This window comes from Limanda limanda, chromosome 21 (assembly GCF_963576545.1).
Source record: "Limanda limanda chromosome 21, fLimLim1.1, whole genome shotgun sequence".
NCBI lineage: Eukaryota > Metazoa > Chordata > Actinopteri > Pleuronectiformes > Pleuronectidae > Limanda > Limanda limanda.
In genome coordinates, this window is record NC_083656.1 from 10,048,761 (window position 1) to 10,061,089 (window position 12,329).

General features: G+C 46.8%; 1 protein-coding gene across 1 annotated transcript; it reads left to right on the plus strand.

Moving 5' to 3' along the window:
• The first annotated feature begins 3,168 nt into the window (after nucleotides 1-3,168).
• Nucleotides 3,169-4,565, plus strand: foxi1 (forkhead box i1). Its single transcript, XM_061095544.1, has 2 exons — nucleotides 3,169-3,778; nucleotides 4,015-4,565. Exons 1-2 carry the CDS (start codon nucleotides 3,169-3,171, stop codon nucleotides 4,563-4,565), a joined length of 1,161 nt encoding a protein of 386 aa, XP_060951527.1.
• The last annotated feature ends 7,764 nt before the right edge of the window (nucleotides 4,566-12,329 follow it).

A 12,329-nucleotide genomic window follows, 5' to 3' on the forward strand; every position in this document is an offset into this window, starting at 1 on the left:
AACCTGCGGATCTCTAAGTCACACGGCCACATGGTGGAGGCCGAGGCTGCAGTGTGCAGGGAACAGGCCTTTTTATTATCAACCATCTGTGTTGATTCCAGCAGGTGTTTAAATCTACTGCAGTCAAATATGGTGATATTTGGAAAAGCAGTATCGAGGACCCCCCCCCACCACCACCTCACATCCCCTGCAGCAGTGCTTCCTCCCTGCACTTGGTCTGAAGGCGCCTGCAGTGGCTCTGACCTCGCCGGGATTGACTTGATCTCCCAAAGAAAAGCTCCCATGACCTCAAAAAAGCTCCAGGAAACAGGGGGATGAAGACGGACATGTCAGGGTAACAATAGACACCCCCCACCCACCCACCCTCACACACACACACTCACAGTCAGCATGTTTGAATCATTACTTTACAATGACATGGGGGGGGGGGGTTGAAGTTGAGCCACATTTGACATCTCTGAACTTTATCCGAGAGGAAAAGTAGGAAGTTGTGACTGACGGCTGCTCGTGCTCCTGGTGGCTGAGATTTGCCGTTTTCCTTTTTAATGAAGCACAAATCAAAATAACCAACAGTAACTGAATCAAGATTTAAAATAAAAAATATGAATAAAACATGGCCAAAATGGCCACTAAATGCAAAATAGCAGGCTTCCTGTTGTGTTTTTCCAATTGCACCTACAGACAATTTTTTTTTTTGTCTGGTCATGATACACCTGTGTATCGATTTTTGTGAAGATAAGTCAATGTGAACACATTCCGGGGGTCTCGGGGGGCACCGCTGAGCCATTTTGCAACGCCCATTGAAAATTCCTCCAGAATACGTACATTTTCACCACTTTCTAACTTTCTGCAAATTTTGGTAAGAATTTGAGCATGGTAAAGCCCTCAAAAAGCCAATTAATTTGTCTGAATAATAATAATAATTACAATTTCAATAGGCCTCACCTGTCAGGTCAGTGCTCGGGCCCTAATAAAACAAATCATCAACAATCAAACACAAAAGTTACCATTTACAAAAACCCATCAAAGTAGTTTTAAACTAATGTGATATTAAAACCAGTATTCATATTAATGTCATATCCTTTATTGTACAGCCTAAATGTGCAGAATTGAAGGTTTTTTCAGATTCCAGGTGTCGCTCTCTGCCTGTCTGTCTCCTTCTGGATCCACATGTGCAGTCAGTCAGCAGCAGCAGCACACCGGTCAGCAGTAATTAGCTGCAGCGGCTGTCAGACACCTCACAGGTTGGGGCTGTTTTCATGTGGGGGTTAAATGCCACTGCCCCCCCCGCGGAGTCCGCTGCTCGCCACCGCTGTACGGCCCGTGGTCGGGACAACACCTTGGAGCCAAACAATTACATCAAGGTCATGGAGAGGAGGAATGCGCCGGCGATTAGTGCAGGAGTCCAGCTGCAGCCTGCAGAGCCTCACTCCTCCTCCTCCTCCTCATCCTCCTCTTCATCATCATCATCATAGCCAGGACGCAAAGGAGACGCATGGATCCAAATTCAAAATGTAGGTCTCTACCCTCCCCGGTTGTGTGAGTGTGGATCTAAAGTATCGGTGGGTTGACCTCCTCTCTCTCTCTCTCCTGTCAGTCGAAACTCCATTTATCTGCCAGACGTTTTCTCCAGGACTGACACTGCTCCTCTCACCACATGGATGAAATAAAATGCAAATAGTCCAACACTACCGGAGCTGATTATTATATTATTTGTATTTGTTATACCACCTTAGTAACACATAGCACTTCCTACCATGGCAATGGCCTGCTGATTATTTCGATTTTTTTTCTTCACTTTATTCTAATCTCATCACATTTTACATCTGATTACACTTAATGTCACATTTTAATTAAAAAAAAAACCTGAGGTCCAAATGGAAGAAAACCTGTGGATTCTGAATTTCTGTTTGTCTTAATATTCCTTAAGGTTATTAGAAATACATTTGATTTTTTACAGGGTGGATATGTTCTCCTGCTGTAGGTGACGATTTCTTCCACGAGTCCCTTGTTGACACTAAACCTGCGGCACTTGTGAAGTGTTTATTGCAAACGAATCTCTTTTTAAGAGAAGCTGCCTCTTGTTTGGGTTTGACACTGACCCGCACAGAGTTCAGCGAGTTCAGACATGAGCACGATCACAAGCACAACAGCATGAGAATCACACTTCAATCCCTTTTCCCTCATTTACACTTCATCCCAAAACAAGGTTGGCTATATTCAGAATAAATAAATGGGATAAATGTCTGTCTCTCAAACAAGTGAGGATAGGAGGCCTAATGACAGATTGAAGTTTGTTTTAAAAATATATATATTTGCCATTCATTCAAGTTTCGGTTTTTTTAGTTATCAAGCGAAATAAAAACTCCAAAATCTGTGGTTTGTTCACATGAGCACAACAAACCTGTTGATTTGTATGAAATGATTCACTCCACAGAGACATATCCTAGAACTTATTTTTGTATGATCCGTATTGTAGCTGCTCGGTTGGGCTGACTCCAGAAGAAGAAGAAGAAGACAAACGTGTACAGAAATTAAATTGAATAAAATGCATTAATTTTAAGTCCTACCTTTCAAGGCTCTTGTGTAATTTCCCTAAAAATCAGGGAACTAAGAAAGTAAAGGGGACACATGAAAAATACTTTAAATACTGTGTGCTACTTTTAAAACCACTACGAACTACTTGCATCCAGGACTAACATACATTCTCTTGCATATTTACAAACTTCTCAAATCAAATGGTCTCATAATTCAACGTCGAATTTCGCTCAGGTCTTTGTTGGATTTATTAAAACAACTTCCTGAAGTTGCCCAACTCGAGGTAAACTCCTGTGCGTAATTACGCACGGGTAATGTCCTGGATTAAAGCCTCAAAAGTCCTCTGAAGGGAATATGCCTGAACAAATAATCTGGACCCCTGCACCGCAGTGAGAAGCAGTTTCGATGCTCGGTGATACGGAGAGTGGGTGAACACGAGTGGGCTGTTCCGGGACAGAGGAGGGAGGTGTGACCATCCCCAAACTTCTCTTCAATGGGCTACCTGGAGCGGCTCCGGGCGCAGCGCATAAATACTCCTCCCTCCGTGGATGAGCTCAGTCCTGAGGGAGAGAGTCACTGAGACGAGATTAGCCCTTTTTTTTGGGATTGGAGATCTGGTCAATGCGGATTATGAACGCTTTTGGACACCAAGCCTCCAGCCAGCAGACCAGCCCGATCCAGGCCCACAGCGCGCAGGAGCTCCTGGACATGGCCGTGTACTGCGACAACTACGGGGTGTACCAGCAGAACCTGCACCACCACCACCACCACCCCCCCACCCAGAGACCCCCCACCCACCCGTCCGGGTACGGCCTCGGGGAGTACACGTCCCCCTCCGCGAACCCGTACCTGTGGCTGAACGGACCCGGCATCAACCCCTCGCCGTACCTGCCCGGGAACAGCGGCACGTCCTACATCCAGTCCGGATACGGCTCGAACCAGCGGCAGTTCCTTCCACCTCCCACCGGGTTCGGGGGCGCAGACCTGGGCTGGTTGTCCATCTCCAGCCAGCAGGAGCTCTTCAAGATGGTCCGGCCACCGTACTCCTACTCGGCGCTCATCGCCATGGCCATCCAGAACACCCAGGACAAGAAGCTGACCCTGAGTCAGATCTACCAGTACGTGGCCGAGAACTTCCCCTTCTACAAGAAGAGCAAGGCGGGCTGGCAGAACTCCATCCGGCACAACCTGTCACTGAACGACTGCTTCAAGAAGGTGGCCCGGGACGAGGACGACCCCGGTGAGTCCCAGAGACATGCAGAGGATTTTATTAAAGTTCAAGCACTAATTTGCCTTGGGAAGTTTGTTATTGTTTTGATAGATTAATGATGAATGAAATCTTTAAATTTATTTGAATATTTTCAGTTCATTGTCCCTTTTTTTAAGTTATATGTTAAATATGGGATGAAGTTGTGTGTTTTAAATATTTAAATTGACGCTGATATTAAACCCTGGTGTCCTTTCTTCTCTCTGCAGGAAAAGGAAACTACTGGACCCTGGACCCGAACTGCGAGAAGATGTTCGACAACGGCAACTTCAGGAGAAAGAGGAAGAGGAGATCCGACCTGACCGGAGCGGACAGCACGTCTCCCCAAAGCAAGTCCGAGGACAAGCTCTCCGACACCGGCAGCATGCTGAGCTCCTCCCCGCCCAGCCTGCACGGCTCCCCGGCCTCCACGGAGCCCAAGTCCTCCCCGTCCCCCCCCTCGGAGCACAGCCCGTGCTACAGCAACTTCGTGTCCAGTGTGAGCTCGCTGCTGGCGGCCACCACCACCACCAGCAACACCACCAGTATCACCAGTACCGAGGGCTCCAGGGCCGGGGAGCGGGACTACGGCACCGGGCACCTCGGGGGGTTGTCCCAGAGCAGAGAGGCCATGTCCGGACTGGGCTCCTACTCGCCCTCGTTAGTTTCTCCACTGAACTCTGACAACAACAGAATCAACTACTACTCCTCAGTACAGAGCCTGTCCAACCACTTCAGTGTCAACAACCTCATATACAACCGGGAGGGAACGGAGGTGTAAGACTGTCCGGGAAGGAAACAAGAAAACTAATTTATCTCTCTTATATAGTTAGAATTCACATTTCATATCTAGTGCCTTGTTATCACTCACTCACTGGTTTGGTATAGGCCTCACTGTACCACTGGAATTAAACTGGTGTTTTCCACCAACAATAATCCTCCTGCACTGGGAAACCAATATGTATATATATCTCAGTGTGTTAGAGAAGGAATGTAAAGTGCCACTGCTCCTTAGAGGTTTGTTCACATGAGAAGAACAAACCTGTTGATTTGTATGAAATGATTCACTCCACAGAGACATATCCTAGAACTTATTTTTGTATGATCCGTATTGTAGCTGCTCGGTTGGGCTGACTCCAGAAGAAGAAGAAGAAGAAGACAAACGTGTACAGAAATTATTTTCATAAGCGGAAACGCGATGTGTATTTTTTAGACTGAACTGTGTTTTTGTGTTATATTTAAACTCGTGTCGATGTTTGAATAAAAGTCATTAATTTTAAGTCCCGTTGTCAAGGCTCTTGTGTCATTTTCCTAAAAATCAGAGAACTAAGAATGTAAAGGGGAAACATGATGAGATGTACTCTGAAAAATACTTTGTACTTTATACTGTGTGCTACTTTTTAAACCACTTATTTGTATAATTCAAGATCAAGCACAACAGGCCTTCACCTCAACCCTCTTTTTATAAGGTGATTTTTATTCAAATAATTCAGAGACACCCTTATTTGGTGTCTGTCTAACTCCCAGCTCCTGCCAGGCCACTAAAATACATATATTTATTTTAAAAGTCCTTCCAAATATTCAGATCAAGTCCTTAAAAGTGCTGGCGTTGTAAGAAAATAAACCATGTTGCAAATGAATGCCTCCGGGCCTTGTCAGGAAATCTGAAGTCAAGTGGCTTTAAGCAGTAAAGTGCGTAAGACAGAGACATTTTCCGCTTGTCACTTCCAATCTCCCTGTTCCCAACAAGCAATCAGACCTCTAACTTATTTCCACAAGGTTCAGGAGTTCAGCTTTTTGTCCGAGCTGGATCTGACTCTGTTTGACGTGAACCTGTTTGCTGGATGTCCCACCTGTTTCCATCTATTCCCAAAGTCCTGTCACGCACAACCATGCCCGTTTCGTGAGTGTGTGTCACTGTGAATCCTGTTAGTGGGATTTGGATTCGTTGGGGGGTGGGAGGGAGGTTTTTTGGGGGGAACCACCGTGGAGGAGCATCTGCGGAACTATTGTGGACAGAGTTCAGCGACATGAAATGTGCTTTTGTTGTGCTGGTGACCCGGGGGACCCAGCGGAGAGCATGCTATTGGGGAGGGAAATATTAACCAGCCCACGCAGAGGGAATGTTTCAAGTGATTTAACACCCCCCGCTCCTGTCTTATTTTCAAACAATATGGATACGCACGGAATCAAAGCCTGTAAATAAAAGGAAACACCTCTTAATTGGTTGGTAATTGAATTCACTCAGGCGCTCCGTGGTCTGGAATAAAAGAAAAATTAATTGACAAGACATTCGTGCCCCTTGTTGGAACACAATGGAAGCTGGCAATTCAAGAGATCCCCTCCTGGGCTCAAATGAAAATATTGCGATCTGAAGATCTGGGAACAAATTATCTCCCTCAGGCCACATTTCGCTCCATTATCTGTGGAGCAGGGCCACGGATCAGACAAAGAGGATTTTTGTCAAACAGGAGCAGGTTCTCACAGTAGCTGACAAGTTTTCTCTTGAACTCCTCATCACGTCCAGTGAGCGGAGCAGAAAGCAGCTTCAGAGGCCTTTGAGTTCTTGTTACTGTCATTTCCTGGTCCCTCCGTTCGGTTTGTGAATATCTAACTCAGTGTGGAATTGTCAGGACACATTAGTTCAGTGTTATAAGGAAAAAGAAAAAAAAAGTTAATTTACTAAAGTGCTTCGGTTGTGAGGAACTTTTTTTCTGGACTTTCTTTTATTCCTCTTCTCTGTTTCAAATGGTGTTTTTTTTACTCCACCACCACTTTAGCCACAATCAGATTATAATCAACCAATAGATTAAGATTTATTTTTCACAGAATACATATTATTATATCAATAATTATCATATTGAATGGCATAATAAGTACCTGTTAAGTACAGTTTTGAATGTATTTGTACTTGTAAAAGAGTTTTTTCACTCTGTTGCTTTGCTCCTTAATGTAGTAATCCACCTCTCTTATCAATGTACAAACACAGGCCTGCATCTAAGCAAGCAACACATCCAACACATCCAACACATCCAACACATCCAGCACATCCAGCACATCCAACGCATCCAGCACATCCACCAAGCTCTCCCAGGTTCCCTCTCCGTTCTCAGAAAGGTAACGCTCCAGTGCCCTTGTGCCTGAAGGGCACATTTAGCTGCTCGACATGAATATCAGTCAGGCCACCATGTCTCTGTGGTTTACCTGCTCCAGGGCCCCTGCCTCCGGAGCTCCAGGCCCGGGCCCTGCAGAACGCCTCAGCATAAGGGTGGCCCCGGTCCCCACACACATGCCTGGTGGGCTAAACCCATAATGATGGGTTTCATCCTCAAAGGGTCATCCCTCCGAAGGGGAGGCCTCGCTGGTGACTGAAGGAGCCGGTGTTTGGGAACTGGATTATTTTAATCCTTTTGAGACTAGATACATCCGATGTCAACTATGGACGTGAGATGAACAGACGGAGAGCAAATCTAAACTGGCACGAAGAGGAGTCACAGGATTTGCTCTCAGTTGGGGAGAGCTCAGGTGGAACACGGGGGGGGAAAGTCGTGAAGTGAAGTCGTCTCCGACCTGGAGCTGCGTCCACGTCAGTGAGTGACATGATGATGTATCACTGCTGGATAGGGTTCCCCTCGGCACAGTGAGAAGCTTTACTCCCATTAGCTGTTAGGTGAGATCTGGGCTGATAAATAAGCGGCTACAACAAGATGTCACCCCCCACCCCCCCTCCCGTCCACACACATACTCCAAACCCTGCTTTTTAAAATGTACAGTTTGTGTCGTGTCTTATTTGTGAGGACTTGTCTCTGATCATGAAGACACATCCTAGTCTGAGAGTTGGTTTGTAAAGTGGTTCAGGATTTCAAACAGAACGTCGTGTCCACAGCCTAATAATTCTCCACAGCCCATATAACACTGTCCTACAGACAAATCGGAGGGGTAATATGAAAAGGGAGACTGTGTGTCTGACCCCGGTGGAGAACATGATAGCTTGGCCATAGGGGGGGGGGCGATTACAGTCCGGGCCCGAACCCTGAAATTTCACATCTGTCTGTAGCAGTCAGTGGGGCATTATGGGGATGATTTCTTATATTACAGCTCAATCTCTTGAGGAAGTTAAATATTTAAGAGAACAATATGATGACAGCTTCTGGGGAAGCCAGAATATAAGGAGCTATAAGAGGGGGGGGGTGGCTCGGATCTCCTCCACGCTTTTTAAAAGGATGGTGTGTGCAAACGATAGCTGAGGCGAATGTCTATCAGTTGGCATGACCTGATTCGGTTTCATCCTTCCCCATTCGGGGCCCATAAAAGCTAACGGATGGGCCGGTGTAGCGGCGTGGGATCCTCCGGCAGGACGAGCGGACATATGGATTATTTTAGACAGAACAAGTGAAAAATGTGCACATGTTCCTGAACCACTTCTTTAAAAACCTTATTCTATTTCTTTTTCAAACAAAACCTGAGATTTGTGCCCATTTTTGTATCATACAACTAAATACTAAGACTAAGTTTTTCTTCCACCAAAACAATTTGTTGTTTTTGTGGTTCATGTCATTTTCTTCAATCACATTGATCTAGATTTCTCCTTCATCTAACCGGTGAAATCAGGTTGCTATGGACGCAGGGACTGTGAATTATTCAGCGAGCACAGGAAGGGCGGCCCCTTCAGAGTCCGTGGAGCTTGCCAACAGAGGAACCTGCGGAAAGAGTCAAAGAGATACAAGGATTAACGGACTAGAACGAGTCCCAGTAAATCCACAGCCGGGGCCTGTCTTCACATCGCTCCGTCTGGAAAACCTATCCCCACAACAATGTAACTTATCCCACCGCTCGCTCCGTCCCCGGAATATATTTTGACAAAGTCTTTGTTCTCACATTAGGCGACTGTAAGGCAGATCATCCGTTATCCGTGACCTTTGTCATAACAAACCATGGCGGTGGTTTTACACACCGCTGAGAAGCCAGGCCGGTTCACATCATCCGGCCCGATGTCTCTAACAAGTTCTGGGTCGTTGTGAGTCACTTGAAGCCCCGAAAAAAAATCAAACATGCAAAGGAAACCACCACTTTAGAAAACTTTCCTCCAAATTCTTTCCTCCTGTGGATGACACTGTTCTTCTAACCTCGGTAGATTCTCTGATTATCTCAACGCAGCGATGGGCGTTCTCATAAAATCTTCAATAAATCTGGAGCCATTCATCACCTTCATGACATTCCAAACCGTGACCCTATGAGCACAATATCCAAGGTTCATGGAACATCAATTTCTACGTGCAGTGCAGCAGAACAAATATCTGAGTAACGGCCAATATGTAATCACTTTAGCTCGGTTCAGGGACCACTTTGCACATGATTACGTGCAGTGACCTGTCGGCGGGCACGGAACCTCACTGCAGTGATCGCAGCTGCGTGTGAAGTCAAAGGCGCACAGCAAAAAAAAAACAACTTTAATCCCACATTTATTAATTTAAAACTCATTTAAACCAACAGTAGGAATATTTCTGAGGGGGAGGAAAACGTGTTTCTGTGCTGCGGTGATACCACCCGGCTCGCAGCACCTGCGTGCTGTCACTACCTGCTCCTCACACACACAGGAAGCGGTGACAGATGACGGAGAGGAAGTGGCTGCCCAGGGGGAATCCATTTTCAACCCGGCGCGGCCCCGGCCTTCTGCTGGCGGGACGGAAGTGAGCAGATCATTCAGGAGCCTGGAAATACGTCTGGGCCGCTCGTCCGTCACTGAGAGCGGCTCCAGAGGAAGCTATCTCTCAGTGCCGGGGGAGCGTCGGGACCAGGATCCTGTGGTGAGGAGACGCGGCCCACCTGGAGACCCTCTTGCTCCCTGAGACGGATCTCGGTGCACGTTGCTCAGGATCAGTTGCTGCATTTTGGCGGCTGAGGAGGCGAACAAGAACCGGGCCTTGTGTGCTGTTTCTGTTTCACCTGCTCCCGTGATGTATTATTCAGCTTCAGCCCGACACGATGGTGCATCTGCCCTGAGGAATTCACCGACCACCCCCCCCCTCCTCCTCCTCCTCCACCGCCACCAAAACAACACTCCCCCGGCCCCTAATGAGACCCCCTACCTCCTGCCTCTATTATGAGGGATGCATACCAATATAGAGACAAGAGAGCGGAGGCAGACTGAGACCTCTGGAGCCCTCACTGGCCTAAACCATCAAACGCGCCCCTTGCCGAGAGCCACATAATGGGCCTGATCAACATTTAACCAAGTTGTCCTCATGTAAGCTGCAGATGATCTGTGGCTGAAGGCTCTAGATGATAGCCCCTCAAAGGGGACGGGCATGCCCCCCCCCCTGCAAATGCTCCTTTTGTTTCGGCCACTAATCCCAACCTGCACTTCAAGGCCCTGTCTCACTTCTGAGGCAGCTGCTATCAGGGGTTAGAAAAAAAAGAGAGGGTTTGAAACCGCTTTAATCAAGAAGATGTAATGCTGTGATAAGCTGATCACCCCTTTAAGCATGTGATTATACCACAATCAGATGTTAATATTAGGACCACTCCTGGCTTTTATTCTTTCACTACCTCTATAATTAACGCGCCGACACAGAATAAAAGTACGTGAACTACGTTTCTGTAAATCTGTCGGATTCCTCTCCTCGTGGAACCTCTTCTGAAACAGCGAGACACTCGATAAATGCAAATCCGGCTTCATGTGCAGCAGCAGCAAGTGTCATGTGTTGACTCTTACGGCCTTTAATGAAGAGCACAATCGGACCTCAGAGACAAGCGGGCGTTTAAAACTATCCTTGCATGAATCGTGCTTCTCATGGACTTAATTGACGCGATAATCCAATGGACTTTGGACTGGATATACATGAAAACTCCTGATGTTCCTCAGGTTTTTTAAAGCTTTAAAAATCATAAAGCTTTTGGATGTCAATTGATGATACTGTACTTCATGTATGAGGTGTTTTATGGGATAATGGCGTCATTGTGTCAGGGTGAAGGAGCTCAGACTCTGGTGTGAACGCATTAAAAGCGTCAACGTTTCTGTACGACAGAATACACAGTTTTCCGACACAGAATAAAAGTACGTGAAGTACGTGAACTACGTTTCTGTAAAACTGTCGGATTCCTCTCCTCGTGGAACTTCTTCTGAAACACCGAGACACTCGATAAATGCAAATCTGGCTTCATGTGCAGCAGCAGCAGCAGCAGCTCGGGAATCACAAGAGGAGCGAGTGTTTACCAGACAAGTGTTCAGACAAACATCAGCGCGCGGCAAGTGCCATGTGTTGACTCTGGTATCGGAGTCGATCAACCCCAAACAGCGCGTGTGTGTGTCAACTATAAACACACCACTTGCAGCCTTGTCTGGGGAAGCAGGCCTCCATGCTCACTGCTGCTGCCGCTGCTGCTGCTGCTGCTGCTCCCCCGTGAACCATGAGCCCGGCTGGCTCTGCCGCTGGGGCCCCTCTGCCATGTTCCTCCATTAAAACCAAGCAAGTGGCGTGTTGTCCCCCTGACTCATTTAACCTCGGCCTGTTCCCGTTTGTCATGAAAAGGCATTCCAGTGCCGTGACATAATCCAGCATGCACACGTGCGCCCATGCATGTTCTCATATGTGTGCGTGTGTGTGTGTGTCTGTGTGTGTGTGTGTGTCTCCACTCCACACGGATGCTGACAGCACCGCTCATCCACAGAAGTGTGTTGACATGCCCCCACTTGACAAAGGGGCCTTTTTTTTATTCACCGTGAGGGAAAATAGGTTTTTACAAGCCTCGGATAATCGCGGGCACACAAAGGCATAATTAGACAGTGAGAGGGAAGCTCTGTGTTTTGCCCGATGAAATAGAGATGGTGTGCCGATGACTGTGAGCATCACCGGGTCGGTCTCATGCCCCTTTGCACATGAGGTGAAATCCACGACCGGTTTCCCGAACCTTCAGTTTGCAATTTTGCGGCATGCATTTTGGATTAAAAAGGGAGTGAGTGCATTCAAGGTGACAAACTTTGTTCTTTGTCGTGTTTAATCTGTTCCATCATCTGACGTCCACATCTACAGCCAGGGACACGTCAGCCCATCCCACATCACGACTTCCCCACCAAATTGATAGTTTAATAACATGTAAAATATGGATTGTATTCACGATTTTCCCGTGATGTCGTCTTCTGCTGCTACTTTAAAGAGCTTTGTTTTTCTAACCCCTGCTGATCTCAGCATGGAGCAGCTTTTTAAACCCTTGTCACTACGACAAGAATGTGGTGAATGGCTTCTGTGTGAAGGCCCTTGGAGGCACAAGGCCCTTCAAGTTTTTTCTTTAGGTTTCTGTGTCGCAGCCAAAATAAAAAATAGAAGATTGTTACCAAACCTCTACATATTCATCCCCTCTATAGAGCTTAAATGAGCCGTTAAGAGAATTGCGCGAGGACACACTTTTCTATTTACGTTAAACTGCCGGGGACCGACTTATTGACAGGGATATCAAGATTGATGGGACTCCGTCTTAATTAGGTGGGTCAGTCCTCGGCCAGATAGCTTTGTGGTACTGTCAGTGCCCCTCCCTTTATAAATTG